At 38.8% G+C, this 19,842-nt stretch overlaps 1 protein-coding gene across 2 annotated transcripts; it reads left to right on the top strand.

Moving 5' to 3' along the window:
• The first annotated feature begins 8,972 nt into the window (after window positions 1-8,972).
• stk35 (serine/threonine kinase 35) lies at window positions 8,973-19,098 on the top strand. Of its 2 annotated transcripts, none has more exons than XM_057319618.1 (3): window positions 8,973-9,692; window positions 10,978-11,738; window positions 16,449-19,098. In XM_057319618.1, the coding sequence occupies exons 1-2, from the start codon at window positions 9,203-9,205 to the stop codon at window positions 11,694-11,696; spliced, it is 1,209 nt and encodes a 402-aa protein (XP_057175601.1). In that variant the 5' UTR covers window positions 8,973-9,202; the 3' UTR covers window positions 11,697-11,738; window positions 16,449-19,098. The 2 variants fall into 2 exon arrangements, with proteins under 2 accessions (XP_057175601.1, XP_057175603.1); XM_057319620.1 differs by having other exon boundaries at window positions 9,001-9,680.
• The last annotated feature ends 744 nt before the right edge of the window (window positions 19,099-19,842 follow it).

Genomic DNA, 19,842 nt, shown 5'->3' on the forward strand with positions numbered 1-19,842 from the left:
GGTGGTGGTTGATGGATTGATTGATCCCACCCTTGCGATGATGGTGTCCTAAGAGACCAAGAAGTTTATATCTGTTCTTTTACGTCACAATAATGTAGTAGTAAAAAGAATAATGAGGGGGGAAGAATAGAAATCACCGTGATAACGTTGTATTATGAATATTCACGGTTTATGAGAATTGTTGAGTTGGAAATTTCATACTCATTTCAACTTTAACAACAAAGAAAATGTAATGGTGTCATATAGGTTTTACATTATTCAAATTGAATTTGAGCCACTGAATAAGTACTTCGTGCCAGAGATCACAGTTTGATACTTTAAATCAAGCCCATCTGCTGCGAACAAGGCACGGAATTCATTATTGAAGTATTTGCTTTTTATAAACGTTTTCACAGAATAGGATCATTCAATGTAAGAATATGGGGCTCTTAGAGAAGGACATCTACGATAAAGTGTTAAATCTGCGATCCAAGGATATGACTCGATCTCAGTAAATCAGAGGTTTAAACACAAAGTTTACCAAGAAGCTACGTAACCTTTCATAAATGATTTGTTGTGAGCATGCGCGACTTTGGCTACCATTTAAATGTATCGTCTGCTAAAATAATACCAGATGTTCACGAATGCAAGATTTTCCTGTCTAAATTGTAAGTTTGAGTTTTAAGCGGATTCTGTCAATGAAGAACTGCATCGTCGCCTTTACGTTGTCATGACAACACGTATCTTATTTTCACCGCAGCTTTGCCGTATAAAGACAGCTAGTGAAGGTCGTGGAATATAAAGAATAGAAAAATATATTGTGCAAGTTTATAAATGGTATTATATTCATTTTGCATAGGGCTAGCTGTTACGATTTTTGTGTCAATTATGCTTCTGAATTATTTAACGAGACTTTTTTGTAAATATGTATTATTGTAATATAGGCCTTAATTGTGTCTTCACAAATCACAATATAAATTCTGTAAAAAAATGTATCATGAAAATTAATTGTACATAAATCCTTTAACCTACAAGTTGTACTGTATATGACAGTATTTTTTGTATAGGCCTACTGTTCTGTGGAGTAGCACAATGGTGAAATGATAAACTAAATACCGTAGTACTTTAATATTTACTCTTGTAAGGTTCCTCAACATTAAAGAGAAGTTTTACTAGAGTTAAACTAGAGTTTTAATGTGGTAACATACTGAAGGCTACATAAAGGTATATTTTTCACATTTGCGCTTAATCCTAAAAGTAATGTTACAAAATTGTGGTAAATAATTATACCAAGGATTCGGATAAATATTTGGGAAAACCAATACAGTGCAAGCTTGAAATAATAGAAATGACTCCCTCAGTAAAAACCAAAGGTTGTACTTTTAGTGTCAAGGGCACAATGGTGATAGCTCATAAATAATGCCGGGCTCAAACCTGCAACCTTTCACTTACTGTATTAGCCCTTATCTTTATTCATTAGGCTACCCCACCCTCAGCACATCATCACGGTAAGAAATATAACTCATTTACATATGGTATGGCAGTACAGTGGGAGTTTCTGTTGTCAGTGATGTTCAATAAATAAGTGGTAGTTTCTAAGCAACCTCACCTGAGAGTATAATGTGTGTTAGTCTCTTGAGCTCATTTGGACACGTTGATCCTCGTGCATGTGGCCAAAGAAAAACAATTAATTTGCTCGTCACGCCAGATGCACAAATTGATCTCTACTCGTCCCGAGAGAACTTGATTTGTGAGAGGCAAAAATTGTGTTAAACGTTATTGCAAACTGGACACAGAGTGAATCACAAACCGCTTACTGTGACTACAGTTAAGAGGAAATACAGCTTTTGTCAAATATGATGACAGCATGCCCCAATAACAAGAGTAAGCTCTCATTTATTAAACCAGGTTTTACTGTTATTCATTAAATACAAAAAAAGTCTTCCACAATTTAAAATGTATTATTGACTGTATAATGCATTGCGTTTCAGCCATGTCTATTGAAATTGTGAAAAATGAGTGACAAATAAAGCCATTGTTTTAACCCATCAGAAATTATGTTTATTAATATACAACATGTGCAAAAAGTTAAGAGGATGATTAACAAAAATTATGCTTTAACTAATGTACATAACCACTGCTAACAACCGTTCATGAAATGAGACTTCAGATTTCACGACAAGTTACTAACCCCAGTTAGGTTTAGAATAATGATATTTTGGTCTTAGTTAGACACATACTGAAGCAATATGTTTGTATACATTCTCTAAATTGAACTCTTAAACAGCTGTTTTTCTTTGAAACGCTCTGCAGAATCTAGTAGTTGCCTGTGATTTCAAATGAGAAAGGTGGAGCATTCTTCCACACACACCGGAAGAGCAGGTATGGACAGACCCGTGTCGTGTTCCAGCCCTCCGCTCTGTTGTGACGAGTAAGTATTTAATAAATCATTCATCTAATGCTGAGCCTGTTCAAACACAATACTCAATTATCCATGCGCTCCCATCCTCTGCACTCTGTTCCCCTGTCAGTGTTTATACTTCTCAGTAACCTGGACACAGAAGCATGTCCAACCTGAGTCATTACAAACAGAAACATCCTCTTTAACATGGTTTTAGATTGATCTATGAGATGCTTTTAAATGTCGCATAAGTAAATGTGAATGCATTTTAAAAAACACAGCAAAATCCCAGATCGCAATGCGACAAGGTGAATAAATCTTCTTTAGCGTTCCACAGAAGAAAGAGTCAGAATTTTTATTAGCGAACTATCCCTTTATCCCCCTCCCCGTGAATGAAACGCCAACTTTTCTAGATCCAATCAAATCACAGTGGAAAAGCAAGCCACACCCACTTTTCTCTCATTCAGTATTCCATTTCACTCTGAAATACGTCACAATACCGAAGTCAGTCACGACTTGTCTCATTTTTTATGACTTGTCACATTTTTTTACGATTGACAAAAAGTGCTCACAAAAATAGTTTTAATCTTATTAATAACAAACGATTCATGTCAAAACTTGTGTTCAAGTATTGTGTTGCCAGAACTCAAATACAAACCAAATCGATCACTTAAGATCTTTTTTTTAGGATGCTGTGTTATAAAGCGCTAGGTCTTAAAACAGAGCCATTATATATGTTAAATTTACAATCACTCATTTTGCATGCCTTTTTCTAAAGCAGCGTACAATATGGATGCATCGAACAAGATGCATGTTTTCTATGCTGTATTTAATTCCTGAAGGCCAGATATGACATTCTCCCAGTCCACACGGGTATAAACAGCGTGATGTTTTGAAAGCAGCGAGCTCCTGACGTACAGAAGAGAGAAGAGATTCATTTAGCTCATTTAGATGAATAGCACCTGAACTTTTTCCTGCATGTGGTGTGAACGTAACCATAGCAGCAGAGACAATTGTGTTGTTACCATAAATAATAAGTGTGGGAGTTGCAACTTTTAGCATCTCATTGCGTCCCATAACCCCTGAGTCTGAAGAAGCATGAACAGGTGAAATGAAAAGACACGTGTTTGCGTGTTATTTCGCAGCGTGGTAAATAGCACCTTGTGACGTGCTGCATTAGGTAAAATCACTTTTCCGAGAGGAAGATGCTGCGCGTGATGCGCATGTTTGTCGTGATTCAGTTTGATAAAAATACTTTTCAAAGAAGGACTTGAAACGTAACAAAAGGAGCCTCGCTATAATCAATCGCACCGTGCTTTTCAGTCAGCCGATTTATTGAGCTGTTTTTGTCCTGTTACACATTTCGTGTGCCCATGTGCTTCACGTGCAAGAAATATAAAAGGACTAACAATAGATGAGAAAAACAAAATTGATATGTGACATTTATCCCAAAATAGCATTGCTTGATGACTGGTAGCACGTAAAAAGATGTTATTTTATCAAAACAGTTTATCCAACGTTAAGCCATTGTATTTATTTAATTACTTGGTGAATTTCCTTGGAATGAAGCCCACAATCATGATTCATGAATTTGTGCAAAGTAGATGTGATATACATGTATAGCTATGCATAGACAAGCAAAAGTGTCTGCCAAATGCATAAATGTAAAATTTATGAAGATGCCAAAGACTGCTTCCCAAACCCAATGTCTTTTATCAGGCGCAGATTGTGAGGTTTTGTGAGGTTTGATCCTTCAGATTGTGTGGAGTGAAACAGAGCAGATTCTGCAGGGCTTGATGAAATGACTTGGAAGTCAATCCGTGTTAGTCACTGGTGGTGCTTGAGTTTCGCTGTGATGTGATGCAGAACAAGGTCATTTTCTACTGTTAATTCTCAGGTGAAAATAACAGCCATTCAGATTTTCTCTCTCTGAATCACGACATATGTAGATCTGATTTGGATTTGTTCAGCATTGAAGTATCGTCCGTGTACTTCATGAGTTCAGGGACGACGGACTTTATCAGGGTTGAAGGAGTTTAAACACAAGCAGTAGAAAGGTTTGCGTCATAGACGTCACACGCTCGGGTGAGAGATGATGTGCCTCACGCTGCCCCTCAGACCTTTGATTGGGTATTCTGGGTGGTAACCGACAGTCAAGGTGTTTTGAGTTGTTTTTGCTGTTCAGTTTCTAGAGGTATTGCTATGGTAAGATGTTGGCGGAGTGGTCAGGATGTTCTGAGCATAGATATGTATATAGATTCCAACACTCGACCACTCCAGAAACATCAACATTTTAGTTGCTGTCATCGCTTACGGTAAAAATATTTGGATGCTACAACATTGCACAACATCTGGTTGTAAAAACCACTGAGATTTAAATTCCTTTAGAAACGAGATAACCTTTCACAGGTGAGAATGTGTCATGAACGGCAGGTGAGACACAGACAGAGGACCCAAGTGTAGACAGCGGGTAAGGGGTTAACAAGACATTTTAATAATAAAACAAAACAAAAACCCATGAGGGGGTAACATAATAAAACAAGGGAAGATCACAACATGACAAGACAGGACTAAGACTAACTACACTGACCAGACTGGAGAGCCAGGACCAAACAAATGACAACAGTACACAATGAACCAGCACAGGACAGAGAACAAAGGGGCATTAAATAAGGGACCAAATCAAGAGGGGACAGGTACGGGGCATGAACTAAGAACGAGCACTAACCAGGAAACAAGAGGGCAGGAACAATGATGAGACCTGGAGAGAGTATGGCGAGCCATAAGGGTCAAAATTACCTCCCTCCACATGAAACATGAGGTTCTGTCATGGCTCTGCCACAAGATCAAGAAAAGCAAGACAAGATGGGGCAGAACCATGACAGAATGTGTGTGTTATTTTGTATATGAACTCTGTATTGCTGGTTTTTAAACTATGGTAACTTTTTAATGTCGTGTTGACTGACGTCTTCATCTTGTTGTATTGTTTTAGTTTAACAATTATATGCTCTCGAGTGTTCACTGACCGGCCTTGACCTTCCCAATATGGCGGATGACTTATGTTTAATGGTCCATGGAGATAACTACTATAATGATGCATGTACAGTATATCCTCTATGGTTGTGAGGTGTCTAAACAACTGCAGTAATCATTTGTCATAGCAAACACTTTTAATAATGATCTAACGGAGATGATTTGGAAGGTGGAGAACAGCGCTCTTGTTTGCAGTGTGATTCTCTTCATCTTGATCTAAAGAGAAACAAAGCCTCTTTCTGTTTGCTTGACCGCTGAGAAAAACATCAGAGTCAGCTGCTAATTTTCCCACAAATCCTGATGTGAGATTAGCACCAGAGGTTTTCCATGATTCTGATCTCAGAGCAGGATTTGCAGACACAGCCCCAAGCGTCTCGTAACCAACCCTATACGTGAAAGCCTTTCGAGACGTTTCTGGACCATGTACAAAAGCTTTCCGTTCTGATGCAGCAGTGTGTCCGTGGTTCAAGGAGAACATCACGGCGGACAATAACTTGCATACTTCTTCCTTTCGCAAAATAATAGAGAGGAAATTGCTTAGCCGTCTCTAAGTTCTGCAGGTATTGAAAACATGACGGTCGTGAATGTCAAGGAAAATGACAACGATCGCTTGTCTGATTGTAATGCTGATTGCAGAGATCTTGTGATTCTGTCCTGGACTTCAATCATGGTTCATCAACATCACGACTCTCCTCAGCACTTCTGTTTGAGCCGCTCTATTGATCTCTATAGATGCGGTTCCTAATGCCACAACCAGATAATATTCTGACACTCGTGTCAGGGAAGCGGTACTGTAGATTATCCGGTAATTGAACCAACAGTTCTGATGTGGTTTACCCTTATTTCTGCTTTCTGAAGTGTCTGCAACCTTGCACACTCAAATGTTCTTTTTTGCCAAGAAGAGGCTTTTCTCGTGTTGGCTGAAAGATTTGACGTCAAGCATAAAAAAGGTAGCATATCGTTGCATGGTGCTTTTTACAAGGTCTCGTTTTCAGACACAGTTTACACCTCGCACCTGCTATCCTGGAAGTCTTATTCATCTCTAACTCACAAAGCTTTTTTTCTGTTTCCAGACAGGAGGAGGCGCCAGTCACGGTTATTGTGCAGATGCACGCAACATTCAACAACAGGTGCTCCGTCTCCAAGGACAACATATATCAGGGCTCAGTTTATGTTAATAAATGTAATTGTATTTTTGTATTTTCAGCACCCCCGTCTCTCTCTTCTCTGTATTTATCTCTTTCTCTTCAAGTGCTGTTTGAGATGTAAAACCCACTAATGGGCCAAATGATGTGGGTTGGGCTGATTTTGCACAGGTTACTGAGAGGCTTTTAAAAACTCTCCGTTTGTGAAGTAGAAACAAGTGGCAAATGAATAAAAGAATACATTAGAATTCCCAGCTTGAAATTTAGTTTTGATCATGCATGGTGGCAAAAGATGTTCCACAATTTTGTTCATTTAAATAAACTTTGTAAGGTGAAAATATTTGTTTACCTTCATTGGTCCGTGTTCTCTTTAGATTTTCACTCATCACTTTGTTCATCGGATTCGTTTTTACCTGCCCACAGATGATACACATTAGCATGTTGCCATAAAGCTGCTTCTATGCATTTTTTGTCCAAAAAAATACGCTGGCCTTCATGCTGTCATGGCAACGAATAATACATTGTGTCGAATGTAAAAGTATGAGAATGACAATAAAGAGGAAAAAGAGAGAAGGAGAGCGAGAAAGAGAGACGTATGTGAGTCATAAGTCAGTGTGACCCTGAAAGTTAGAAAAGCGAGAACTAATTATATGGAAGGTTAAAGAAAGAATAGTAAGTATTGGCTTCAGAATGACCTGAAAGATAAAACACAAACACATCAAGTGAGGACATTCAACAAAAAAAACGTCCCCCGCGGAGGCTGAGCATAGTCTTCTAAACATATCTGTGATTTTTCAGAAGCTGCAACAATTATATTTTAATTCTTTCACATCCAGGGGCCATTTATCAATCTTGGTTAATTGGCTGGTGAGTCACAATCTAGCAGAAGAGGAGTGTGATGAACTAGCTCAAACGCCTGAAGAATAATGAAAAAAGTTTTTATTGTTATTAGGCTATCGTCAGAAGCGCAGTATTGTGATTTATTTAACATTTAAAGGTGTCTTCCAGCAGAGTTTGCCAGGCAGAATTTAACGATGTAAAATAAGACCTGTCTCAAAATGCCTGGAACTATCACTGCTGTTGAGTGGGCAGCAATTACAGATGTAAACCCTTGCAGAACTCTCTCCACACCCGTTAGTGTTTTGAATTCAATTAAATATCATGTCGTTTTTTGTTGAACTGCGTTACATTCTTTCTGAGGGCTAGTGTAATGTTTTGTGTTTGTTCTCCAGCTCTGGATATTTAAGAATTGCCTGAGCAATGAAGAGATTCAACCTGTTTTTAAGTGAAGGAGGTTATGAGGTCATATAGTGACATCACTTAAATTTTCCAGTGAATCAGAAAGAGCTTTATTGCCTTAAGTGTGCTTGCACACACAAGGTTCTTTCTGGTACTTAAAGCTTTCAGTATACAACAACAACAATAGTAAAATTAATAGAAATATATATATTTTTATATAGAGTTCTTTATAAGGAAAACACCATTATTATTATTGTAATTAAGTAAATAAAGTAGAATTTCTACAGTATATATTTACTAATAATAAATGAATATATTCCAGAATAAGTTAATATATTTGGTTTAAATGACAGATATACAAAAGTAAATTATCAAATGCATTATATACACGATAATTTAAGGTGAATATTTAAAGAGTTCTTTGCAAAACCAGATAAAATGTTCAAAAATCTTGTTTTTTTTATTGTGCATTCCAAATAATATCAAAATGCAGCTGGTTTGTTTTGAGTAACAATAGCTCAGCAAATACAGCTAACACAATAAAAACATGATAAAACATTTTTGCAAATAAACTCTTCGATTCGCTATTTTATTAAAAAAAGCCATTAACAAAAGAAAAAACACTTAACCGAAGACAAAAACTGCACAGAGAATGTTGTAAAAAGTCAAAATTTGAGAAATGTGAAGGGGCATTTGCGAGCACATCTGCGTGGCTGTGGATACACGCTGTGCTGCACGTGCGAGGTCCCGCCCCTCACGTGAAATTCCACGCTGCTGCACGACGTGCGACCGCGGGCTCCCACCAGCTGTGAGAAAAAGCGCGAGGGCTTCAACGTGCTAATGCACGTTTGCAATATTACATGATGAACGGTGGATCATTTTCATCTATTGAGGTTTGACTGAATTTAAAAAATCAGCAACGTGAAATCGTTCCCCAACGCAGGGATGGGCTGTCACTCATTTACATATTACTGAACGAGAGCCTTACATCACATGGGTCAGACTTCACCGCACTTTTATTGTAATAATAGTTGCGTCACATGTATCCCATACTTTTTAAATGTTTGTATACTTAAATACACTTGTAATATATTATTTTAAAATATGTAAGTCCTAATTTCGTCAAACCTTTAAAACTGATCGTCTCTGTTGTGCATGCCTCCCCTCTGTTTGGATAAAATGGTACGGTCCGCGTAAACCACGCCCCATCTCTCATGTCCCGTTGATAATGAAGTTATTATTGTTGTTTTTATCAGCTAGAGTCTGATGGCGAAGAAGTTAATGAAAACACTCAAACGAACCCGTCGAGTTTCCCCACAATAACGCGCATCTCCCTGTCTAGGGACGTTATGATAAACCGAAGTATTACCCCGAAACACATGTTCGCGCGGGGGGTAATAAACTCATGGAGCAGGGGAGAATAACGCGCAGACGGGGTTGCAAGAGACCCGAGCCGCCGGACGCGAGCATGAAGCGGGACGTCAGTAAAGTCCTGCGGCCGCTGCCCGTGGAGAACAACGACGAAGATGAACTTATGAAGGAGGATCACTGTTTCTCCATGGACTTCAGCAGGAAACCAGCAAGAGCGCCTCGGTACAGTCTGATACGGGAGGTGGGTCGCGGGAGCTACGGTGTGGTGTACGAGGCTGTCGCCCGCAGCTCCGGCGCACGGGTGGCCGTGAAGAAGCTCCGCTGCGACGCGCCCGAGACCGTGGAGCTGGCGCTGGCCGAGTTCTGGGCCCTCGCGAGCCTGGAGAAACGGCATGAAAATGTGGTTCATCTGGAGGAGTGCGTGCTGCAGAGAGACGGGATGGCACAGAAAATGAACCACGGCAACCAGAAATGCAAACAGTATTTGAGATTGGTGGAAACCTCTCTGAAAGGTGAACGAGTTGGTATGGATCGATACAAAGTGTCAGGGCAATTTGCAAGAATTTGCCACGGTTTTACTACAGTAACTATAGTTGAAATGTTGTTTGTGTACTGTACTTCACTTTTACCGTGGTAAAACCATAGTTCGTTTTCATAATTTGCGGTTGCATCGTAATCACGTAATACGTTGAATTGTTTTGGTGTATTGATATCTGTAATGGATCTTGTCAAGTCAAACTTGTGCAGATGTGTTAACTTAGTTTTATGCATCTGATATTACTTCATGCAGCTCTTATAAAACGCATGCATGTTATTGTAAAGATCTTATATGCACAAAGTAGCTGGAGAGAAGGCGTGAGAGAACATGATGTCCCAGCACATGTGATCATTAACCCTTTCACTACCATATAGGCCTTTTTCATAACAGCTTCTGCTTTGTGTCTTGTAGTGATCACCTTTATGCCAATGGTTGTCCAAGAGTCTTGACAATATTGTTGTTGGATTAAGTTGAAATGTGCATGGTGCATTTCTAGAAACGTCCAATACAGTTGGTGTCACATCCGAAAAGTTCGAGTAAGATGTGTCTATTACATTGCAGATGAGAAGGCGCAATACAATTTGAATTGTGAATGTAATCTTCTTTATCTGTGTTGAGATGTGGATGTAGGAACTGAGCTCTGTTGTGTTATGTAAGTGTCATCATTTAGTTTCCACAAATTGAATTCTGCCGTTAAAGTCTTTTATTTTGGTTAGGAATAGCTTTTAACACACTTATTGATTGATTTTGGCTTATTCAGTGTTTATATTTCTTTAGTTGAGGAATTATTGACATATGTTAGAACAACCACGTCTGCATTGCTTGGTCTTGATGTCAGTGTTTGTGATATATAAGGAGGTCACTTCATGCCATTTCAGTTAAAATAGGTGAACAGATGTTACTGTTGGCACCTCGATATAACCTAAATCTGTTTTCAGGAATATGAAGGAAATGTGCTCGCAAGTGTTTCTGTTCCAAAAGGTCAAGGAGTTCAATGCATTTTCTTAGTTCTGTTTTCTATACATGGACCAACTCTTGTTTACAGGAGTTAAAGGGGCAGTTCACCCTAATATAAAAGTTCCGTCATCATTTATTCCCCCTCGTGTCATGCGAAACTTGCATGTGACTCTTTTCTTCAGTGGAACACAAAAGAAGATATTTTGATAAATGTCTCCGTGGTTTCGTGTCTATACAATGGAAGTCAATGGGGGTCAATGTTGTTTGCTTACCAACATACTTCAAAATATGTGTTAAATGTTGTCTCTTTTCAGGTGAGCGTATCTTGGGTCACTCTGAACAACCCTCTTATCTCTGGTTCGTTATGGAGTTCTGCGACGGTGGCGACCTCAACCAGTACATCCTCTCCCGACGGCCCGACCCGCGGACCAACCACAGTTTCATGAAGCAGCTGACCAGCGCTGTGGCCTTCCTCCATAAGAACAACATCGTCCACCGCGACCTCAAACCAGACAACATTCTCATCTCGCAGAAATCGGGGACCCCCGTCGTCAAAGTGGCCGACTTTGGCCTCAGCAAGGTGTGCGCGGGACTCGGCTGCTTCGAGGACGCGAGTCACGAGCAGGTAAACAAAAACACTGTGAACGTTAACAAATTCTGGTTGTCGTCAGCATGCGGCTCGGACTTCTTCATGGCTCCTGAGGTGTGGGAGGGCCACTACACGGCCAAAGCGGACATTTTTGCGTTGGGGATCATCATTTGGGCCATGATCGAACGGATCACGTTCATCGACGCAGATTCCAAGCGCGAGCTCCTCGGCACGTATGTTTGCCAGGGTGCCGAGATCATCCCGGTGGGCGAGGCCTTGCTGGAAAACCCGAAGATGGTTCTCCACATTCCTCAGAGGACCCGTAACGTGATGTCAGAGGGCGTCAAGCGACTCCTGCAGGACATGCTGGCTGTCAACCCGCAGGACCGGCCCGACGCCTTTCAGCTGGAGGTCAGAATGAACCAGGTCACATGTGCGGCATGAGCAGAAGTGACGGGCCGACATAATCGCACAACTATATTTCAGGTAAACTCATGTGGATTGCTTTTACGTTGTTTAACGATTGATGGACATGTCGGTATCGTACTGTTTACCATGAACCAGAGAGTTCGAAGGCCCAACAATAATAATGATAACTGTAAAGTTTTAAAAATCAAAATGCACCAAAAATATAACAATACAGAAACAAAAGGATGATATCGTTGGGATCACTTTAAATGTAATGGCTTTCGTCTTTACATGGGTTAGAAGTCTACCTCAGTTGGTCTGTTTAGTCGCAGCTCCATGCGTTACTAGTAACTTCCGGGAACTATTGAGAGCCTCCATTGCTGTGAAAAAACTGTTCCATTGGAGTCAACGGAGAAGACGCGACTCTCTCTATCAAATGGCTCTCGTTTGTATCTCCTCTTTGCTCCGCCTCTCTGAAACGCGCAGATTTTTTACAAAGCTCATGGCTCTGAAAAGCGAGGTGTGCTCTGATTGGCCAGTTAACCAGTGCGTAGTGATTGGTCGAATACTGCAAGCGTGTGATGGAAATGTAACGCCTCTTACCATATTTGGAACATCCGGTTCCAAAGCAATTGTACTGACAGGTACGCCCACCTTACTTGCGTATACATTTGGGCATACCACCAACTGACGTAGGTCTGGGTGAGCATTCGCTTTTAGATAGAATGCATCTTTGTTATTTTTTGCAATTTTACGTGTCTAATACATGCATGGGCAACTTATAACACACCAAAGACACAGAAAAACACGTATTCGAGCTATATGACCCCTTTAAAATGTGAAATTCTAGCGCAGAACTACCATAAAAATAACGTCAACGTCTGTTGGTGTGGCAACATAGTTGTGGTAACATAGTTATCGTTCTTGGTGTGAACGGGCCTCAACATGGCAACTTCTGTTAAAAAGGTATTTATCTTAAAGATTTCAGTTTTCAAAACTGAGTGTCGTGAAATTTGTTGCTACTGAAATGTTGCTATTTTGACAACCCTCCAAATCCAGCCCTATGAGTTATTTAACAATTTTTAAGACTATTGGCAGTCTTCATGGAGGGTACGGTTACGTAAACTTGATTTGCGTATTAAAAATTATTTCGTTTGCCAACTTGATTTCAATCCAAACATGGGTGGTCACGTCTGCAGGGCTTTTACCTGTGTTTACTTCCCACTGTTCTTTGCCTGTTCGTTCACCCAGCCTCTCTGTATTTCTCTAATCAAATCCTCATATATGGCCTTAGGGGTAACATGTACCCTAGACAGCTGCCAGTCCCAACTCATCGCCCTTTTCACCGACCCGTTCGGTTTTTGTTAACCGATGCCACGCCCTGAACTCGCACCAGCCATCCGATTAACGAGATCCGACACCTTTTTAGTAGAGGATCACAAAGCGCCGGGGGTCATAACACCGTGTTTACTCTCAGGTGTGGGTGAGGGCCAAATGTTATACAACATGGGTAATACTTCATTCTCTCAACACCACACCACAGCTGGAATGAAGGCAGCGCCCTCACAGTTTATTGCTTTCTTTTATGGATTTTATACTGGATGCTGTTCAGATGAAAAGGAAATTAAAGAGCATTGCAGAACCCACTTTACAGTTTTCATCGAAATTCGTCAGGCTTCATGTCCCACGCTAGGAGATACGACGGCAGAGTTATTATGAAACGGTGATCTCATTCTTCGATTAGGGCTGCTCGATTATGACCAAAACCTTCACGGTTATTTTGCCTGGTGTTGAGATCTCGATTATTTAACACGCTTACTTATTGACAAAGTCAATAAATTATTAATAAACAAATAACTTGTCAAATTATCACTGGATTCAACTTAATAATAATTTAAAAAATAAGTGTAAAAAATAGTTCAAATGAATCATTCAAAAATAATAAAGTGAAATGAGACAATCCTTGCAAAACGGAATGTAATACTTGTTTTACCTCGAGTATTTTGTTTTCATAATTGTTGTAATCCAAAATTGAAATTGAAAATCAATTACGATGAATTGCACAGCCCTAATCTCGATATATCTTGCTGCCCTATCAGGTCTAGTTCTCTATGATTTGTGTGAAATGGAAGGGCTTGTTTGTAGAGATACGTCACATGGTAAGCCTGCTGTCTGATGGCCGTGTACGTGACTCGTGCGTCAGGGTTTACCAGCTCGTTCCTCCAGTAAGTTGTGCTCATATGGGGCAGTTATGTAACCCGGCAGGGCACATAGCCTCATTCCCCCCACGGTGTCCTGAATAAACTCAGCCGTCCATCACAGCAAGTAGGCTAGAGACCGAGCCCTGAATTTGGGTGTTCAAAGGGCATTTCAGGGTGATAAAAGGGGCGACTTGGAGGCGTAGACACTTTCAATGGCCACTTACAGTATTATCAGCTAACTAGTGACATGGAAACCACACAGAAGCCCCCCTTTCATTTTCCAAACCTGTCCCCCACCCGCCCCGTCTGGTAGCCCAGGACACGGTGCGGTTTCTATGTCTCTCACGTTCAGAACATTCTGTTCTCTCCCGTCGACCTGCGCTTGTGTTGCGCTCATTGCTGAGGCTGTTGTTTGTCACACGTTTGTTTATTACATTTACATTTAGTCATTTAGCAGACGCTTTTATCCAAAGCGACTTACAGATGAGGGAAACAATGGAAGCAATATTACAGTATAGTAATATTTCTTTTCTAGTTCTGTTTTTCTTTTTTTTTTTTTCAAATATATATTGCATGTTTGCCGTGCAAAGCGAATCATATTTTTTGTTTATTGAAAACAATTGCATCTTAAGATAAATAAGTGAAAAATTAGGACTTTTAAAAATATGCTATTTATTTTTCCAAACTTAACGGTGCCATGATGTTAAATGTTGGAGACTTTAAAAGCCTCTGTACAGATATATGTTGGAGCCAAAAGCGTCTCACATTTGTGTTCCAGCTTTAGGGCTGCATAACGATTAATCGCGACTAATCGTTTGCAGAATAAAAGTTTTTGTTTACATAATATATGTTGGTGTACTGTGTGTGATAATTATTTATTTATAAATACACACACATGGATGCATGATTTTAAGAAAAAATATATTTAATATTTATATATAATATAAATAACATATTTCTTAATTATATACAGTACATGCATGTACGTGTATTTATATATACATAATTATCATACGCAGTACACCAACATGTATTATGTAAACAAAAACGTTTATTCTGCAAACGATTAGTCGCGATTACAACCCTATTTTTGGGTAAATATGTTACTTGGTTCTTAAAATAACAATTGCCATGTCAGGTTTAGAGAAACCGTAGCAGATGACATTATTGGATTTTCTGCCGCTGTGTCACAGCGCTGGCGGCCTGTAAATGGAATCCGATGAGACGCTGACACAGATACACAGCCTGAATGAGTCTGACATGGTGTTTCATCCGTAAATCATTTACCCGCCTGATGTCGGACACATGAAGCTCAGATTAGAAACACGCCAAGTGTTTAATGCAAAAATGCAATACAGTTTATATTGTAATCTAATCTTCCGGTCCAAATGTGTCAACATAAAGATAAAGTTCTGTTTAAAGATAAGTTTAGAGGTTTGGTTTCCCACATAAAACCAAAGGTTTTCATTCAACCAGGTGTGGTGAACGTGAGCGAGTTCATACGTGATTTTTGGAGGAAAGCCCAAGCGTTTACACGGTTACACATTGACTCTCGGCTGTGGCTGGTGTTTTAACAGCGCTTGGTTAAATTTACTACTGCGTTCTCTAAAAAATGATGTGTTGACTTTACCTAGAAACCATGATGCAAAAATGGTGCACATATATTTTAAGTAAATTCAACTTAAGGAGATTTTAAGTCAAAATAATAAGAAAGTCTTTGTTGCGTTTACACAAATATATGAGTTCACTTGACCTTCTTCACTTAAAAAATGATGTAGCACGAGTTCAATCGACTCACAGTGCTCATGTAGGCTGTACTTAAATATTTAATTCATTTACCTTAATGTTCATATAGCATAGTGAATTATATTATTACAACAAATAATATTGAAATAATTGATGACTGTTTGATGTCAGTCATTGAATGATTCTCCACACACAGAGGCACACAATACTGCATTTCTGATGTGTGTCTTCCTTATTGAGCTAAGAAATACGATGGGTCGAACAGGGTCTACACTTACCAAAGCAAACACGAATCACTTGATTGGTAACAATTATTCACAACAAAACAACATCAATAATACTAAATACATCTTAAATTTCGTAATACATATTATTAACATCTATGTAAATGCCCCAAAAGTGCTTATTATTTAAAAAAAAGCATGAATAATCAAACCTTTCAGGCGCAAGGGCTTATGGGTATTCCTCAGCATTTGTACTGATAATATTAAGTTCATTGCACTTGAAATGTACGTTAGGTTAACTTAATGTTAACTGTAGTTTCGCACAACTTTTCCATTCACTTTATGCATACTTGTGAGCTTTTCTTGTCATTTATATTTTTCTGTTGCATGAACAAAGGATTTTAAGTTAAGCTAAAAATGTTATAAATTTGTATATTTTTAAGTAGAAGCTACTTAACATAATTCAATATGGTTGTTGAGACAACGAATCACTTTTAAGAGTGTGTCACTTTTTTTGCTGACTCGCACCCGGACGACACCCAGATGTTATATTTTGCGGGTCAGCCATCAGCTGTGTGCTAAAATGATGTTTATGTAATTGTTTTCTCTGTTTTCAGGTTTGGTGAGCATTAAAATACGGAAGTGCACGCTGATGAGAACATCTAAAGGGACGTTGACCTTTAAACTCTGAATCTGGTGAATCTCATGGAAAAAGGTGAAACGTAAAACGTTATCTGTAGCAGACCTTTGACATGGAAAAGCTATGCAGGCTTCTTTTCTAACACACCTTTTCTACTTCTGCAATAAATTCCTCATATAAACGACTTCCAAAGAAACCACACATATGCATAAGACATTTTTACCTGCTGATGTCTAACTCTCTCGTGTTGTCTGACGTGGCCACATCCACATGTTTTGACGTTGCACTATGTCTTCATACAAACATATCCTGTGAAAACTACCTACTGCCGCTGTACCAGACAGTTTGTGACCTAGATCTCTAAAACAAAACTGATTAGGAAATGATTATATAGCTTGTGTAAATGAAGACATAAGTATTTAATGTGAATATGTGGGTGACCCTGTATACACTAGAAATGCTGTGTTATTTTCAATCCAGCGTTGGGTCAAAAAGGGACAAACCCAAATGTTGGGTTAAATTAACCAGGAAAATGTTTAGATTTGACCCAACAATGGATTCAGAGACAACCCAACATTTTGTTTTAATTACAACCCAACGGTTGGATTTGTTCCTTTTTGACCCAACGCTGGGTTGAAAAAACACATGTTTTTTTAGAGTATGTGTGAATGTTTGTGATGTGAGCAGTCTGCACCTCTTTCTAAAAAACACATTGTGCCTTAGATTGTTTTTTTAAGACAGTGGGCTGTATTGGTTTTTTTTTTTTTTTAGATTTTATGCATGATTTTGTCCGAAGAGTTTTATTTCTGTGACTGTTTAAAGGTTTTTCAAACAGTCTAATTGTATCCTTAAAAAATTGCAAAGTTATATGTAAGAGTTTTAAATGCAACCTTTGTGAAAAATGCGTATTTTTGTTAAATATTCTAAAAAACGTATTGTTTTCAAACGTTTAGCCATCAAACATGCACAAACAGTATCATATGAATACGACACAAATAGATCAATTGATATCATTCACTATTTTTTATCAGCAATGCTAACAGGTGATTGTTTTACTTTCAACAATTGTAATTTTTCAACACTGTTAATATTGTTTTTTTTATGGAATCGAACAACTTCTATCAGGTGAACTTTGTGTTGTTCCAGCAATTTTCCAATGTCACTTTTCACTCCAGTCTTCAGAATATTTGTGAATGAGATTTACATTTAGTCATTTAGCAGACGCTTTCATCCAAAGCGACTTACAAACGAGGTAAACAAAGCAAATGGAACAACATAAGGACAACAAAAAGCATAAGTGCAATGAAACTGGTCTCATAGCCTACCACAGCCTCATAGTTTTTTGGGGGGATAGAAAGAGAAATCCATGTGATATTTACAATCTATTTCAAAGTCTAAAATTTTGTGGATTTTTTTTCTTGTCGGCCGTTTAAATTCTTGTTTTGACATGAAATGTTTAAAGCTGCAATCCATAAATTTGCTCTCCATATTGCCATATATATTTAAAACAAAATTGCCTTTTACTTTATCTGTGTTAAAGTCCAAATTGATATTTCCCGCAAAATCGGGAATTATTATAACTTACAATTGTGAATTGTGAGGTTTTTAACACTGTTTTATGTAGTTGCTTAATGACAGATTTGTGTTCATTTTAACCAAGAAAAATGACAGATTGCAGCTTTCTTTTTTATATCATGTGTTGCATAGCTCTGTTTCTGTGGGCATCATTGAGTTAATGTAACGCTATACATTACTGTTTTGAGTTGCTGTTTAACATGCACTACCTTACCAGATGTTTAGACATGACCTGTTCTCTTCAGATCCAGATCTGTGTTCATCTCTGACGAATTAATGGTTTAATTGTTACACTCATTTTAATGGTGACCGTGGTCATGCTCAGTGTTAATCGACAAACAGCTGAAACGGCAGCGAGACATCGTTCCCTTAGTTAGAAGTGATTTCTGTTCAGTGTTTGGTTTACAGTGTCTCTACCTCATTTTCGCCATCGCTTTAATGTCACGTTTCAATGTTAAGTCTAGTCACTTGAGGTTCGCGTATATTCAGTCAATCGCTCTGTATTTCATAACTTTGCATTTTACTCTTTGTGTTTGAAATGCATGGAGTTCAGTTCATTATTGCAGTAAACCCGATGAGGCGACACGTTCTGTTGTCTTGTCATGGGTAGTTCAAGCAGTTCCTGATATACCTTATCTTTTCCAGTCACAACCCATAGTTCTGAAAACTTCAAACCAGGAGTTAATGTGTGTTGGTGTTAACATCTGTCACAAGAAATGTGGATTGTACATTTAGAAACTTGCCTCAAAATACCAAAAAACCTTTGACCTTGATGTTTGCCATTTCTGCATGCCCGCTGTAAAATGTTTGCAGGTCAAACAAATGCAATTTAACAGTTCTGTAGAAAACTCGCCTAACATAATGAATCACTACAAACACACCAAACGGTCGTCTTTCTACTTGAACATTTCTCCGTTTTTTGTTTGTTTTGTTGGTAGTTTCTTGTCAATATACTATTTTTGGTTTTGATGCTATGAGCCATGAGATGTTTTTGAAAACCTAAATGTAGATACTTATTTTCTTGAATAAAGGAATACAAATATTGAGTGATATTTGTTGTTTTATGTTGGACTTCTGCTAAAGATTCACCTACTCACCTACACCTAAAACCAGACACGAGATCACTCTAAAGCCTGATTTTTACTTCGGTGTCGGACCTACGCCGTAGCCTCTACGCTGTAGGTCGGTTTTCGTTTATACTTCTACGTCGTCGTCTGCGTCGACAGGCAATGACCACTAGGCGTCAGTGTCCACGCACGTGTTGCTTGTGTTACCAAGACAAGAGCCGAAGAAGAAGCATTAGCAGTGATAGTGGCAAGTAAACAGTGCAGATTAGAGATGTTAAATACAGAAGAACAAATAATTGACTTGGATAATTCATTCAGAAATGCGTTTGAGTAAACATGACTCATGAGAACATGAGAGTTTTTTGACCGGAGGGAGGGGTTCAAACAGACCAATCACAGCGCTTGAGGTCCGCGTTGAGTTGACGCGTTGTTACATTTTTGGAGAGGTGCGCGTCAGGCTCCGACGCAGAACCTTAAATTGGGCTTAATATGTTAATTATGTAGACATCACTGAGATCAAATTGAGTGCAAATAGAAACTTTTGCTTGAGTCTCAGACATTTCTCCTGAGAAAAAGAGTCAGAAATCTAGAGTTTCAGAAGAGATGTCAACAATGTGTCAAACTGAAGTCTGAAGTCAAATGTCAATATTATTGATCTCGATATGAACTCAAACATTTCTCGTCAAATTTACTCAAATCCTGATTATTTTACCTCTACGGTCGATCTAC

The sequence above is a fragment of the Triplophysa rosa genome, linkage group LG21 (genome assembly GCF_024868665.1).
Source record: "Triplophysa rosa linkage group LG21, Trosa_1v2, whole genome shotgun sequence".
Classification (NCBI taxonomy): Eukaryota; Metazoa; Chordata; class Actinopteri; order Cypriniformes; family Nemacheilidae; genus Triplophysa; species Triplophysa rosa.